The sequence below is a fragment of the Nycticebus coucang genome, chromosome 14 (genome assembly GCF_027406575.1).
Source record: "Nycticebus coucang isolate mNycCou1 chromosome 14, mNycCou1.pri, whole genome shotgun sequence".
In the NCBI taxonomy this organism is placed as follows: Eukaryota; Metazoa; Chordata; class Mammalia; order Primates; family Lorisidae; genus Nycticebus; species Nycticebus coucang.
The window spans coordinates 46,841,317-46,858,153 of record NC_069793.1 but is presented as its reverse complement, the minus strand read 5'-3'; the positions used below and the strand labels follow the sequence as shown (position 1 = coordinate 46,858,153).

The following is a 16,837-nucleotide window of genomic DNA, read 5'->3' as shown; positions in this document are numbered from 1 at the left end:
ATATGATAAGACATTTGATGCTTTTCAAGTGGCAGTGGGGACTGGAGAGAGGCCACTTTAGGGGATGAATGTGGGGATTCACCGAGAGGCCTTTTCAGACTACAGAATCCTCCTTGAGATCCAGATGTGCACCCAGGTCTGACCCTGGCCAACAAAGGGGCCCCATGTGGGCCTTGTGAGGAGGCCCTGGGGCTGGAGTGCAGGCATTCAGGGCTGCCTGTTCTCTTCCAAGACCTGCACACCCCAGAGTTGGCAGCTTCTGTTCTTTGGGAGTTGCGTGAGGAGGAGACACAGCTGGTGCCCTTAGATGACCCACAGGGAGCATGGAAAGGCACCCTGAGAATCCCTACCTGACACGGTCCCTATGAGGAATCTGTGAGGTGACATATGTGGAGGATATGGCCAGATGTGTCCCTGGCCGGTGTCAGAGTATTTAACGAGCAGCAGGGCACAGCCCGGATCAGAGTAGATGCTGGGTGTGAAGGAGCAGTACAGCTGCACTAGGCCACAGCACTAGCCGAGTACCCACCTGTTCCACCAGCGCAGGAGTGACAGTCCTGTTCTTCCTGCCCCTCCCTTCCTCCGTCTTAATAGGCTGACTTAAGGAGTTCATGGAGACCAGCGAGGCTGTCTTCACCTAACCTCGCTGGGCAGCCCCCAAGTCTGGGACCCAGCCCTGACCTCTGTCCTTGGTGCCAGGTGGCTTCCCCACTCCCTGGAGATGTGTCACATGTCACAGTAGATGCCACAGCTCAGGAGCCTTGTCCACCTTTCTCTGTTCCCAATTTTTATAGGAACCAGTGCTCCTGCCATTTCCAAGGAGTGGACTATCCCCCTGGAGACAGCAACATCCCCTCTCTGGGCCACTGGTGAGTCCCCTGACCTTACTGTCCTTTCTTTACTTGGAAGCTACTGGCTGAAGATGAACAGAACCTTCCATGAAGTGACACCCAACCCTCCCCCTCTATGCAGGAGTGGGAGGACAGTGAGTGGGGATGTCTGTCTGAACCCTGTGTGACCCGAGTGTGTTGACATGGGCCTGTCTGGGTCTCGCAGTGACTAGGTCAGCTAACCCCAGACCCCCGCCCCCTCTCTGCAGCCACTGCAAAGATGGAGTCATGAGCTGTGACAGCAGAGCCCCAGGTAAGGGTTGCTGGGAGGGTGCAGGCTCTTCTGGGGACTCCCTATGGCGGTGGGGTTGTGGAGAGGAGAGGAGGATAGGGACTGTGAGCCCTGATTAAGGTGGGGAGAGCCCACCCCAGGTTTTGCCCTACACTTGACCATGCTTTCTTGGCAAAGACTTAAGCTTGGAGGGTAGCATCCTAAAACCCTGTCCCAATCTGAACCCCACTTTAGTGACCGTCCTTATTTTTTTAGAGAGGTTGAGACTCTGTCTCCCTCAGGGACAACTGTCTGGGGTATCTGGACAGTTTTTGACCTCCCTTGCATCCTGGATTTCCTCAGTTCTGTTCAGGGTGGAGGAGCCTGCTAAGGATGGGGATTAGCACAGATAGAATTGGAAAATAATCAGATGGCAGGTGGTTAAGAGCGGGGCCTCCAGAGCCAGGCAGTCTGGGTTTACATCCTGCCTAGTGCTCATGAGCTGTGCATCCCCAGGTAACTCACCTCACCTCTCTGAGCCGTCATTTCCTCTTTGATATATAACCTAGATTCCTATATTCTCCTCATGTATTGTATATATTCCTGAAAGTGTTTTCCTTTTGGTCACTTCTTTCTTCAGATTTCCAGCTCTTTGGGACCTTCATCTCACCTCCTGTGGCTATTCCTTTCTCTCGGTTCCATCCCAGCCCGGCATGAACCTCAGCCCCTTTTTATTGATTTCCCTAAAAAGATCTCTCACATGAAGTCTGAATGTGCATGGCAGACTCTACTGGTCTCAGGGAGAGGGGGTGGGTTCATGTCACAGAAATGTGGGAGTCAGGAAATGAACTGTCCCTGCTGTTGAAAGTCCTCTGAACACCCTGCCAAGCTGCTGGGCTGTCCTCTTTCTGGCTCCTCTCCTGGTCCCTCTGGGCTACTTTCTCTCACTTTACAATGCCTTTGGAAAGCAAAAGTGGCTTCATTCCATTCTCTGGGGAAAAGGGGAATAGTGATATCTCACAGAGTTGTTGTAGGATTAAATAAGATAATGCAGGGGAAATGCACGTGGAGCACCAGGTGTGAAGGACAGGTGCAGTGGCTGGTCCTGGTGGCTGTGGTCCTGTCGTGTAGTGACACATTTCTCCCTCCCCCAGTGATGTTTATCTGGGAACCCAAGCTGTGCCCAGGAGCAGCCAGGATGTGAAGGGTTAGCCCTGCCCCTCTCTCCCTACAGTGTCCTGTTGCTGCCTCTGTGGCTCCGGACCCCCCTCCAGCCCCAGTCCCAGCATCCACCTTCTTCTCTTCCAGCTGCTGCCTGCCCAGCAGGCCAGGTCTTTGTGAACTGCAGTGGGCCGCACACAGACCCTGAGCTGAGCAGGGAGAGGACCTGTGAGCAGCAGCTGCTGAACCTGAGTGTGCCAGCTCGTGGCCCCTGCCTCTCGGGCTGTGCCTGTCCCCAGGGGTATGTACCTGTGTTGCCTTGGTCTCTTACCCCTGAAAGCTGGCAGAACCAAGGACCACAGGGTAGAGTCAGAGGGCAGGGAAAACCTTATACAGCCTTGCAGGCTGGCCAGGGGTGACTGGAATGAGGAGTCTGGGAAAGGGCAGGAACTCGGGGATCTGACCTGGAATGTGTACTAGCCCCTTCTGGGGCTCGGTTTCTCATCTGTAAAATGGGAATAATAATAATGCCTACCACCTTAACAAGGTGCTGTGAGGATGCGATGAGGCTCTGAAGTGGAAGCACTGAGCAGTGGGGTTGAAGGCCAAGAGAGAGGAAACCTAGGTCTCAGCTCTCAAACTCCTGCTCTGTAACACTCAGAAAAGAACAGCCCCACCCACTGAATATGGTCTCCATCCTGGGTCCCTGAAACACTGCATTAAAGCTGTGTGAGAGCTGCTTGAGTTCAATTTTGTGGGTGTCCCTTGTGTGTGCTCTGTATGTTTAGGTGGCCAAAGGCCCCAGCACCTCCCTCTGCCTGTTGTCATTCCCAGGTCTGAGCAGAGAAGACAGTTGGGCAGCTCATTCCATGCCTTGGCAGCGCTGGAAATGCCCTTCAGCCTACATAGAGATTAGTGGTCAGCTGGGAGTCCTGACGCTGGCCTCACAGCCAAGGGAAATGAGATGGGGGTCAGGGCTCCTAGAGTGGGAAGGGGAGGGGACAGTCATTTGGAGTTTTGCTGTTTATGAGACACTTCAGTGTTATTCCCTCCTATAATTGCATAGCAGCCACAGGGAAAAGAGGGGAAGATCATTATTCCCATTCTGCAGATGAAGAAACTGAGGCCAGGGAGAAAGTGGTTTGCTCAAGGAGCCATGACTCAAACCCTTGTTTCCTTACTCTGAGCACTGGCCCTGACCCAGAGCATGGTGTCTCTGTGAGGCCAGGCCTCATCCCCTGACAGAGGTGGTAATTGGGTTATAAGCCTTCCAAGGCAAGGATGTCCTCAAGAGAATCTGTACAGGGTCCTAGGCCTGACCACCTACTGCCACTTGGGCCCCAGAGGAGCTTAAGAAGATTATCTTTGTCATTGAAGGTCTCTCTCTTATGGCACTGTCCTGGGTGCATGAGCCTGCCTCTTGACCCAAGAGAAGGAAAAGCTAAGGCTTCTGGGGTCAGGAACCAAGGGCCACTCATTGCCAAGTGTGGTTCAAGGCCACAGAGGCACAATGGAAGGAGCACTATGGGATCTGGGCTGTGGGCTCAGTCATGCTGTGTTAAAGGCCCTCTAAGGTGTATATTACACAGGACTGTCAAAAGAAAATTGTTAAAGCCTTCATTTGTAAGGGAAAGGCAAGAATGTCCCACCGTCTTAGAATGGCCTCTTGCTGGGGTAGGGCTCCCAAAGATACCCATGTACCATCCTTACAACCCCTGCCTGGGACCCTCTGGGCCCACCGGGCAACTCTGAGCTTTCTGGTCACCATGCCTCTCTCCAAATTGTATCTAAGGATCTCTGGGTGCTGTGTATTTCTCCAAAGGACCCTGGGGCCACTGCAGGAGTCTGAGGGTGTCAGTGCCCTGCCAGGTATTTTTACCTCTGGTGCTGAGCAAAGGGCCTTGGGGCCACTAGGCAGTGAAGCACAGTGGTCTGAGCACAGACTCTGGGGTCAACCTTGAATCCTGATTCTACTGCATAGTGGGTGAGTTAATTAACTGCTCTCCCTTCTCTGTGAAACTGCACAGAGTAAACACTCTTTGGGAGCAGATGGCATTGTTTTTCCTCATCTGGATCCCATGCACTTGCAAAAGACCCCTGAAGGTGCCCCTGAAAGACAGGGTTCCCTGTAAGGTAAAGAGAGGGTACTATACAAATTGGAGTCACCTTGAGGACAGAAGAATCTGCTCACTCTTCCCTGTGGGGGCACATGACAGGTCCTCAAGAATGTAGGAGTGTGTGCTAAGGGTAAGGAGGGAGCAGGGAAGACCCTTCAGGAAATGGCTAAAGACAGAGCCTGGGGCTGAAGGTGCAAGGCACTGAGCCACCTCTTCTGCTGGTGTCTGATGCAGTGATGGGGAAAGGAAGGGCGAGGGACCTAGGCGTGTTGTGTATCTACTAGGTGCTAGGCAGGGTGCCCAGGCCTGTAATTAAATTCTCATAATGACCTTGGGAGGAAGAAGTCATTATCCCTGTTTTACACATGAAAAAACGGAAGCTTAGAAAGGTTAAGTGGCTTCAGGTAAAGCACAGCGGATTAAACATATAATTTCTTTTCTGCTTCCTGCCCACAACCACAATGAAATGATAATGGAGTAAAAAGGCATAAAACCCCCAGGGAAAAAGGGAAGGGAATGGGGATGACAGTGGCCTGAGATGGGTCGAGTTTTTGAAGAAGGATTGTGGGTGGATGTATAGAAACTGACCCTACAGAAGAAGTTGACAGCTGAAGCTTGCAGAGAAGACCAAGGAGAAACAACCCACACTGTGTTGAGAGCCTTAGGAACCAGAGACTCTGGCATCTTAGCAGGCAGGGAGATGGACGGGACACAGGAGGATGGTTTGCAGGTTTGTGTAAACTGCAGTTAACCTCCACAGCCCTTCCTGCACCTGCTGGGGCCATACCTCAGCCCCATCCAGCGGGAGAAAGGTGGTGAGAGTTTCTAGAGAAACCAAATTAGAGACTTTGCTCTTGGCATCAGGAGGGGTGAGATGCATAGTGGAAACAGAAAGATTAAGGGAAAGTCAGCTGGGACCCCAGCCCTGTTCCTCAGTTTGGTTCCCAGTATGGTGACATGAGATGTTTATCTCCCTGCCTGGAGATGAAAGAGTATTCTCTCGAAACCTGGCCGGGTCAAGAGGAAAAAACTACAGAAACTGACATTTTGGGGTTTCTTTTATGTATGGAGCCTCCAATAGGCTTTTGGTACCTATTTTTTTCTTTTAATTTTTAAAAAGTGAGGCATAATTTATACAGAGTAAAATGCAGATCCTAGGCACACAGTTTGCTAGGCTTTGGCAAATTTATACCCTCTTGTAACCACACACAGATACAGAACATTTCTATCACTGAGAGAATTCCCTCGTGTCCAGGCCCTTTTGCAACCGATTCCAACCCCATTCCCACCCCCACCACCATTGTTCTGCCTCGGTTCAGTGTAGAAAGGCCTGCTCTGGAGCTCCCTGTAAGTAGAATCATACAGTGATTCTGTGCCTGGCTTCTGTTCCATAGCTGTTTCTGAAGTTGATCCACAGTGCTGTGTTTATCACTAGTTTTATTCCTTTTTTTATTGCCCATTAGTATAATGAAGATGCCATTATTATTTGTCCACTCTAATGTTGATGGATGTTTGGGTTGTTTTCAGTTTGGGACTATTCTTTTTTTGTTGTTTGTTTTTGAGATGGAGTCTCAGTATGTCACCCTCGGTAGCATGCCATGGCATTACAGCTCACAGCAACCTCAAACTCTTGGGCTTAAGGGATTCTTCTCTTGCCTCAGCCTCCCAAGTAGCTGGGACTACAGGCCCCCGGCACAATGCCCAGTTATTTTTTGGTTGTAGTTGTCATTGTTTGGCAGGCCTGGGCTGAATTCAAACCTGCCAGCTCTGGTGTATGTGACTGGCACCCTAGCCCCTGATCTATAGGTGCTGAGCCAGTTTAGGACTATTCTGAATAAAGTTGCTATGTATTTCTTTTTGGTAAACACATCAGGGTGGAGCTGCTGGATCCTAGGCTAGGTCATGTGTACATAAGAAACTGTCAAACTATTTTCCAAAGTGGTTGTACCATTTTAGACTCTTAGTATATGAAAGTTCTAACTACTTCACATCCTCACTCTTGCGTACTGTTTTCAGTACTTTTCATTTTTGTTATGTTTTTGAGTATATAGTCATAGCTCATTACGGTTTTAATTTGTATTTCCCTAATAACTGTGAGTACTTTTTCATGTGTTTATTGCCATTTGTATTTCTTCCTTTGTGAAGTATCTGTTTCAGGTCTTTGGCCCATTTTTTAATCTGATTAATTTTTTTTATTGAGTTGCAGAAAATATTTATATATTGATACTAGTCTTTTGTCATATGTATTAAAAATATTTTCTTCCAGTATGTGCTTGTCCGCTTATTTACTTAATGTGCCTTAAAGTATCTAAAACTTCTTATGAGCAGAAGTTTTTAATTTTATGGGTTTTTTTCCCTTTATGGTTAATGCTCAAGGTTGTGAAGATATTATATGTTTTCTTCTAGAAGCTTTCAATTTTAGCTTTTACATTTGGGTCAGTGGTCTATCTGAAGTTATTATACTTTGCATACATTATTACCAAATGGAATCAAGTGTATATATATATATACGTGTGTGTGTATAAATTATACATATATATATATATTTTTTTTTTGTGATGAACATCCAGTGGTTCTAGCCGCATTTCTAAAAAAGGCTTTCCTTTTCCCATTGAATTGCTTTGGTATCTTTGTAAGAAATTAATTGATTGTATAAATGTGGGTCTATTTCTAGACTCTCTATTCTGTTCTATTTATCTGCTTGTCTGTCTTTAGTTCAGACTGCTATCCACTGTCTTGATTTATGAAGCTTTATAAAGCCTTGAAATAAGGAAATGACAGTTCTCCAACTTTGTTTTTCTTTTTTAAAGTTATTTGGCACTTCTAAGTCTTTGCATTTCCATGTAATTTAAGATAAGCTTGTCAATTTCTATAAATACAGCTCCTGGGATTTTGAATGGGATTTATGTTAATCTATAGCTCAGTCTGGGGAAAATTGACATGTAAATACTACTGAATCCTCCAAACCATAAATAATGGTATCTTCCCATTTATTGAGACTTCTTTCATTTTTCTCCACCATGTTCTATAGTTTTCTTTTTTTTTTAAACTTTTTTTTTTTAATTTTTATTTATTTATTTAGCAGTTTTGACCAGGGTTGGGTTTGAAACTGCCACCCTCGGTATATGGGACCAGCGCCCTACTCCCTTAGCCACAGGTGCCACCCTCTATAGTTTTCATGTAAAGGTTTTACACCCTTGTCAATGAATTTACTCAAAGGTATTTAGTGTTTTTGTTGGTATTATACATGGTATTATTTTATTAATTTTCCACTTATTCATTGCTACGATATAGAAATAGAGTTGATTTTCAGATCCTAATCCTATTAGTCTATTTTGTGCTGCCATAAAGGAATGCCTAAGACTGGGTAATTTATAAAGCAAAAAAGTTTATTTGGCTCTCAGCTCTGCAGATTGTACAAGAAGCACACATAAGCATCTACTTCTGGTGAGGACTTCAGGGAGAAGGTGAAGGCAGGGCAGGCATGTCACATGGCAGAAGAAACAGAGAGAGAGAGAGAGAGAGAGAGAGAGAGAGAGAGAGAGAGAGAGTGGTGCCAGTTCTTTTCAACAACCAGCTCTCACATGAACTAATGGAGCAGGAACTCACTCACTGTCACAGGACGGGCACAAAGCCATTCATGAGGGATCTGCTCCCATGATCCAAACACTTCCCACCAGTCCTCACATTCAACATCGGGGATCAATCAAAATGATCATATAGTTTTTGTCCTTTATTCTGTTGATAGGATGTATCACATTGATTGATTTCCGTATGTTGAACCATTCTTGCATCCCTGGGATGAATCTTACTTGATCATGATGCATAATCTTTTTTAATGTGTTGTTGAATTTAATTTGCTAGTATTTTGTTGAGGAGTTTTGCACCTTTGTTCGTCAGAGATAGTAGTCCGTAGTTATCTTTTTGTTGTGTCTTTAGTTTGGGTGTCAGGGTGATAAAGGCCTTGTAGAATGAGTTTGAGTGTTATCCCAACTCCTTGATTTTTTGAAATAGTTTAAGTAGGATTGGTATTAGTTCTTTGAGTGCTCAGTACAATTCAGCAGTGAAGTCATTCCATGAGCTTTTCTTTGATGGGAGACTTTTTACTACTGCTGCTATCTCACTACTTGTTATCAGTCAGTTTATTATAGTTTGGATTTCTTCCTGGTTCAATTTTGTTAGGTTGTGTTTGTCCAGAAATTTATCTATTTCTGCTAGTTTTCCAATTTATTGGCATTTGGTAGCTATAGTAGTCTCTAATAAGTCTTTGAATTTCTGCAGTTGTAATGTCTCCTTGTTCATCTCTGATTTTATTTTTTGAGGTCTTCTCTCTTTTTTCTTAGTCTGGCCAAAGTTGTGTTAATTTTTTTTTTAATTTTTTTTTGCAGTTTTTGGCCAAGTCTGGGTGTGAACCGGCCACCTCCAGTATATGGGGCCAGTGCTCTACTTCTTTGAGCCATAGGCGCCGCCCTAAAGTTGTGTTAATTTTATCTTTTTTTAAAAAACAACTTTTTGTTAAGTTGATCTTTTGGGGTTTTTTGGTTTCAATTTCATTTATTTCTGCCCTGTTTTTTTTTTTTTCGAGACAGAGTCTCACTCTCTCACCCAAGCTAGACTGCCATGGCCTCAGCCTATCTCATAACAAACTCAAACTCCTGGGCTCAAGTGGTCCTCCTGCCTGAGCCTCCCAAGTAGCTGGGACTACAGGCATGTGCCACCATGCCCAGCTAATTTTTCTGTTTTTAGTGGAGATGGGGTCTTGCTTTGCTGAGGCTGGTCTTGAACTCCTGAGTGCTCTGATCTTTATCACTTCTTTTCTTCTACTAATTTTGAATTTGGTTTGCTCTTGTTTTTTTAGTTCTTTGAGGTTCATTATTAGGTTGATTTCAAGCTTTTCTATTTTTTGGATGTGGATTCTTTTGCTATTACAATTTCCTCTTGTTACTGCTTTTGCTGTGTCCCACTGGGTTTTGATATGTTGTGTTTTCATTTTCATTTGTTTCAGGAAATTTTAAAATTAGCTTAATAATCTCTTCATTGACCCACCATTCACTCAGGAGCATATTGTTTAATTTCCGCATGCTTGTATAGTTTCCAATATTCCTCTTATTGATTTGTATTTTTATTCCTTTGTGGTCAGAGAAAATACTTGGAATAATTTCAGTACTTCTGAAACTTTTAAGATTTGTTTTGTGGATTAACATATGGTCTTTCCTTGAGAATGATCCACAAGCTGAGGAGAAGATGAATTCTGCAGCTGTTGGAAGAAAGCTTCTGTAAATATCTATTAGGTCCATTTGGTTTATACAGGCGGTTCCTGACTTACAAACATCTGACTTACATACAACTTGCACTTACAAATGGAGGCTATTACAAGTAGTAATGGGTAAATATACCTGTTCCAACTTACATACAAATTCAACTTAAGAACAAACCTACAAACCTATCTTGTTTGTACCCTGAGGACTGCCTTTAGTGCAGATTAAGTCCCATGTTTCTTTGTTGGTTTTTTCTCTGGAAGATCTGTCCAATGTTGAGAGTTTTGATGGCGCCAGTGATTATTGTATTGGAGTTTGTCTCTTTCTTTCTTTAGCTCTGATAATACCTGCTTTATATACCTGGGTGCTCCAGTGTGCAGTGCATATATAATTAGGATTGTTATACCTTCTTGCTGAATTGACCCCTTTGTCATTATATAATGACCTACTTTATCTCTTTTTACAGTTTTTGTCTAGAAAGCTACAGTAGAACCTCTGTAAGCTGACCACCCAAGGGACTGGTCAGCACACAGAGGTGGTCCGTATAAGGAACTAGGCTTACTGTACTGATAATGTACATGTGGTGCATGTCTGGTCTATGAAAATTAGGTTACCTTAAGGAGGTGGTCATTATAGGGAGGTGGTCGACTATGGAGATTCTACTGTATTTTATCTGATGGAAGTATAGCTGCTCCTGTTCTTTTTTGGTTTTCATTTGAATGGAATAACTTTTCTCATCCCTTTATTTTCTGTTTATGTTTGTCTTTATAGGTGAAGTGTGTTTCTTGTATACTACATATAATTGGTTCTTATTTTTCAATCCATTCAGTCACTCCCTGTCTTTTGATTGGAGTTTAGTCTAGTCACATTCAGTGTTAGTATAGATAGGTAAAGACACTCCTGCCACGTTAATATTTGATTTCTGGTTGCTTTGTGGTCCTCTCTTTCTTATTTCCTTCCTGTCTTCCTTTGTTATAGGTGATTTTCTCAGGTAGTAAGTTTTAATTTCTTGCTTTTTGTGTGTGTGTGTATCTCTTGTAGGTTTTTTGATTTGGGGTTACCATCAGGCTTGCAAAAAACATTTTATAACCAATTATTTTAAACATATGACAACTCTGCTTATAAACAAACAAATAAGCAAAGAGAAATCTAACAGAAATTCTTCCCTTTAACTCCATCCCTCTTGCTCTTCAACTTTTTGTTGTTTCTATCCATATCTTTTATACTATCTCTCAAAAAGTTGTAGTTATTTTTGAAAGGTTTGTCTTTTAGTCTTCCTGCTCAAGGTATAAGTGGTTCATACATTGCAATTACCATAATAGGGTATTTTTTATTTTATTTCATTAATTAATTAATTAACTTAATTTTTTGAGACAGGGTCTCACTTTGTTTCCCTTGTTAGAGTGCCCTGGCATCACAGCTCGCAGCAACCTCCAACTCTTGGGCTTAGGTGATTCTCTTGCCTCAGCCTCCCAAGTAGCTGGGACTACAGGTGCCTGCCACAATGCCTGGCTATTTTTTGTTGCAGTTGTCACTGCTGTTTTAGCTGGCCAGGGCCAGGTTTGAACCCGTCACCCTTGGTATATGGGGCTGGCGCCCTACCCACTGAGCCACAGGTGCTGCCCAATAATAGGGTATTATGTATATTTGTGTATTTACTGTTGCCAGTGAGTTGTACACCTTCAGATAATTACTTATTGTTCATTAACATCCCTTTCTTTTGGATTGAAGAACTCCTTTTAGCATTTCTTGTAGGATAGGTCTGCTGTCAATTAAATCCCTCAGCTGTTGTTTATCTGGGAAAGTCTTTATTTCTCCTTCATGTTTGAAGGATATTTTTGTAGAATATAATATTCTAGGGCTAAGGTTTTTTTTCCTTCAGCATTTTAACTATGTGATACTACTCTGTCCTGACCTTTAAGGTTTCTACTAAGAAGTCACTACCAGGGCGGCGCCTGTGGCTCAGTCAGTAAGGCGCCGGCCCCATATACCGAGGGTGGTGGGTTCAAACCCAGTCCCGGCCAAACTGCAACCAAAAAATAGCCGGACATTGTGGTGGGCGCCTGTAGTCCCAGCTGCTTGGGAGGCTGAGGCAAGAGATTCGCTTAAGCCCAGGAGTTGGAGATTGCTGTGAGCTGTGTGAGGCCACGGCACTCTACAGAGGACCATAAAGTGAGACTCTGTCTCTACAAAAAAAAAAAAAGAAGTCACTACCAAATGTATTGGAGCTCTTTACATGTTATTTTTTTTCTTGCTTCCCTTAGGAACTTTTCTTTATTTGTGACCTTTGGGAGCTTGATTACCTGTATTAAATGCCTGGAGGTAGTCTTATTTGGGTTAGATCTGCTTAGTGTTTTATGATCTTCTTATACCTGAAGATTGATATCTTTCTCTAGATTTGGAAAATTCTCTGTTACCGTGTCTTTAAATAAGCTTTCCACCCCATTTCTCCCTCTACCACCAAGAGTTATTTAAAGGCAAATAAATCTTTTTGAGGCTATTTTCTAGATCTTGTAATCATGCTTAATTCTTTTTTGTTCTTTTTTATTTCTTTTTTTCTGATGGTGTATTTTCAAATAGCCTGTCTTCAAGATTGCTAATTCTATCTTCTGCTTGGTCAATTCTGCTGTTGAGAGACTCTGATGCATTTCTCAATTTGTCATTGAATTTATAAGTTTCCGAATATCTGCTTGATTTTCTTTTTCTTTTTTTTTTATTACTTCTGTCTCTTTGTAAAGTATTTCTGATAGGCTTCTGAATTTGTTCTCTATATTGTCTTGAAATTCTTGGATTAGTTGTATTCTTGTATTCTGAATTAGTTCTCTGTATTGTCGTGAGCTTCTTCACAACAGCTATTTTGAATTTGTTATCTGAAAGATCACTTACCTCCATATCTCCAGGATTGGTCTCTAGAACCTTATTTAGTTTGTTTGGTGAGGTCCTGTTTTCCTGGATGTTCTTGATGCTTGTGGATGTTCATCAATATTAGCATATGGGCATTGAAGAGTTAGGTATTTATTTTAATCATTGCAGTGTGGTCTTGTTTGATCTCCTTCCTGAGAAGGCTTTCTGGATATTCAAAGGGAATTAAGTGTTGTGATCTAAGTCTTTGGTCACTGCAGCCATATTAGCAGTGGGGGTGCCCCAAGCCCAGTAATGCTGTGACTGTTGCAGACTCCTAGTGCTACTGCCTTGGTAGACTTGGGTAAGATACAGGAGAATTCCCTGGATTACCAGGCAAATTCTCTCATTCTCTTTTCTCACTCTGTGGGCTGGAGTTGGGGGAAGACATGATATGGGCACTTCCTCGTGGCCCCGAGTGCCAGCTCACACCTGAAGCTCATTCAGTCTTACCCAAAGCCTATGGTGACTACTGCCTGGCTATCTCTGATGTTTGAAGCCCACGGGCTCGTTAGTTAACAGTTAGTTAACAGTGAATCCTTCTAGGACTGGATCTTTCCATTCAGGACAGCATGTTTCCTTCTGGCCTATGGTGGGTCCAGAAATGCCATCTAGGAATTAAGACCTATACTCACAAGCTTCAGGAGTCTGGCTGGTACTTTATTTTACTGTTGCTGAGTTAATACCCAAATTGTAAAACCAAGTCCTCTAAACTTTTCCCTTTCCTTTCCCCAAGTGGGAGAAGACTCCCTGAGTTGCACTCCCGGTAGTTGGGGTAGGGGTGACACAGGCACTAGAGTGGCCACCACCGCTGGTGTCTTGCAGGGTCACATGCACCCCAAATTCACTGGCTCCAAGCCAGCACAGCAGCAGAAATTGCTCACGGACTACAGCTTTTATGGGTCGATTACCTCATGAATTTAGTCTAGGCCCCAAGCTATTTTTTGTTCACTGGTGGTAGGGCTAGCTGGAACTCAGGTTCTGGGTGGATGATTTCTCTCACTTGACTGGTCTAAATGCTCCTTCCATTAGCACTGGCAGAATTCTGCCCTGTGCTGTGTTCCCCTTTTCCAGGGTAGCCTGAGTTTCAGTGCAAAGTCCCATAGTCCCTTCACTCTGTGTGTTTCCCTAGGTACACAGATTCTCTCTCCACTGCTAGTGCTCCTGTGACACTAATGAGAGATGTAGGAAGGGTGGTATAGACGATGCAAGCTTGTCTTTTCTACCCAATTCACTGCCTCTTTTCCTGATACAATGTTAAAACTAGGTAGTATGATCATTTACCAGAATTTTGTTCTTTTCAATGTGATTGCTTGTGTGGGTAGTTGAATTTGGTGTTCATGTGGAGGGACAATCATTGGAGGTTTCTTTTTTTTTTTTTTGTAGAGACAGAGTCTCACTTTATGGACCTCGGTAGAGTGCCATGGCATCACACGGCTCACAGCAACCTCCAACTCCTGGGCTCAAGCGATTCCCTTGCCTCAGCCTCCCAAGTAGCTGGGACTACAGGCGCCCGCCACAACGCCTGGCTATATTGGAGGTTTCTTATTTGGCCACATCGCTTCACCCTCCTCCCTCAGAAAATTTAATTAACGTTTCTTTTAATACAGGTCTTTTTTTTTTTTTTTTTTTTGAGATAGTCTCACTTTGTCACCCCTGGTAGAGTGCCATCGCATCATAGCTCACAGCTACCTCAAATTGTAAGGCTCAAGCCATTCTCTTGCCTCGGCCTCCAGTGTAGGTGGGATTATAGGTGCCTGCCACAACACCCAGCTGAGGTCTTGCTCTGGCTCAGGCTGGTCTTGAACCCATGAGCTCGGCCCCCCAGAGTGCTAGGGTTACAGGTGTGAGCAACCGTGCCCAGCCTAATGCAGGTCTTTTCTTTCAGTTTTTTGTTTATCTGAAAATGTCTTCATTTTCACCTTCATTTGTGAAGAATACTTCATAAATGTGGGGGGGGGTAGGGTTCTCTTGAGGTGGGACAGATTCAATAGGATATATAAATACAGTAGAACTTCCATAGTTGACCACTTCCCTAATTGATGGCTTCCTTAAGTTGACTTAATTTTCATAGACCAGACATGCGCCACAGGTATATATCAGTAGGCCTAGTTCCTTATGTTGACCACCTTCATATTTTGACCAGTTTATTATAATTCCTTGGATGGTCAACTTACAGAGGTTCTGTTGTATAGCTATCTGAGAGGGGATTTATTAGAGGAATTGGCTTACATAATTATGAAGGCTTAAAAGTCCCATGATAGGTGTCTTCAAGCTGGAAAACCAAGGATGCAATAGCATGACTCAGTCCAAATCACAAGAACCAGGAAAGCCAGTGACGTAACTTTCATTATGAAGCCAAAGGCCAGAGACTCTGGTGTTGGGGGACTGCTGGAGTAAGTCTCAGAGTCCAGGAACAGGAGAAGAAAGGTGCCCCAGCTCCAGAAGAGAGAGAATTTGCCTTTTTCTCCGCCCTTTTATTTTATTCAGGCTCTCAGCTGACTGTGTGGTGCCTGCTCACTTTGGGTGAAGGCTGATCATTCTTAGTTCACTGATTCAAATGTCAGTCTTGTTCAGAAACACCCTCATAGATATACTCTGAAATAATGCTTTACCAGCTATCTGAGAATTCCTTAATCCAGTCAGGTTGACACTTAAAATTAACCATCACAACTGCTTTCTCTAGGTATAGAGTTCTAGGTCAACAGTGTCTTTTCTTTTGCTCATTTAATTTTTTAATTATTCCTTTATTGTATAACATATCTGGGCTTTTTCTAAAGACTTTTTCATTATCACTGTCAGCAATTTGAGTATCATGTGCCTGGAATGGGGTGTGTGTGTGTGTGTGCATGTTCATTCTGCTTGGATTTCATTGTGCTTCATCAAAATTGACAGTGTTTCAGCCATTATTTTGTTCAAATATATTTCTACCTCCCTTATTTCCCTGGGACTATAATTATATTGATATTAGATACCTGATATTGTCACATAAGTCACTGAAGCTCTGTTCATTTTTAGCCCCCAGACTTTCCTCTCTTCTTCAGATTGGACTGGTGTTTTTGATCCTACTGTCAAGCTTACTGGTTTTTACCTCTGAAGTATTTAGTCTGATTGTTATGCTCCCTCACTGAATTTTTTATTTAATAAAATACATTATTTGGAATTTCCTCTTTTTTTTACTGCTCTTCTGAGATTCTCCCACTATTCACTCATTGTAATAATGAAATTCTTTTTCTGCTAATTCCATAATGTATGTCATTTGGGCAACTATTTTAATTATTGACTGATTTTTCTTCCATCATGGATTACATTTCTCTGTTTCTTCTCATATCTAGTGATTTTTTGTTGAATACTAGACATGGTGAATTTAACATTGTGTGCCATATTTTGTTGACTTCCCTTTTGAAGGAATGCTGAATTTTATTATAGTAAGTAATTAGTTGAATTGCCCAAATTTTAACATAGTAGGCAATTAGTTTGATCCTTTCAGGACTTGTGTTTGCGCTTTGTTAGAGTTTGTCTGTGAGTAGCTCTATTTCCAAGACATGGTCTTGCTGGTGTCTCATGGAAGGCCTGTTAAGGGAGAACTTTCTGTCCTAGCTTGTCATAATCTCTACATATTCCAGCACAGCATTGTATCTTAAATCTCCATCAGTCTTTTGCCTACTCAAAAGCTATTTAATTGTCAAGCCTTTAGAAGTCTTTCACTGCTCGTGTAGAATTTAGTATTTGCTCAAAGATTCAAGGTAACCTCTAAGCAGAATTCTGGAGTGCCTTCTCTGAGCAATTCTCTCCTAGTTTATATCCTGACCTGCACATTCTAGCCATATCTAGCTTTGAACTCCAGTTTCTGCCTCCTGTCTTTGGTGGAATATTGTGCTCTGTTTGAGTCCCATCATTCTGCATGATAGTCCAGAAAGTGGCTTCACTGGATACAGGAAGGGACTCTTTTTAGTGTAATACCTATAGCACTCTTTCTCTTTGCTTCTGTAAGCCATGCACTTACAGTGCTTTAAAAAACAAAACAGAAAGGTTAGATAACTTGTTTTTTTAACTACAAATTGTTTATTGCCAAAGTTTGTGCTTGTATTCTTGTTCCATACTGTATCTTGCTGATACCTGGATCTGGCTTGAGTCTGTGACCTGGGAACTTTAATAAAGGCCCTGAGACATCCCAGACTCCAGCGTGGGCATGACCAGATTTCATGGAAATCAGACTGGAAGGTAGGAGCACTGCAGCCTTGGAGCTTGTAGTCTGAGAGCTCCATGAACGACCCAGATAGCAGAGTTAATGCCCGT

The 16,837-nt window shown here is 43.3% G+C and overlaps 1 protein-coding gene across 1 annotated transcript in view; it reads left to right on the top strand.

Annotated features, from left to right (window-relative positions):
- Positions 1–16,837, top strand: part of OTOG (otogelin) — a 101,610-nt gene that overhangs the window by 24,554 nt on the left and 60,219 nt on the right. The window contains exons 21-23 of the mRNA XM_053559879.1: positions 795–869; positions 1,100–1,143; positions 2,410–2,563. Of these exons, the coding sequence (XP_053415854.1) occupies positions 795–869; positions 1,100–1,143; positions 2,410–2,563 (273 nt within the window). The remainder of the gene's footprint in view (positions 1–794; positions 870–1,099; positions 1,144–2,409; positions 2,564–16,837) is intronic.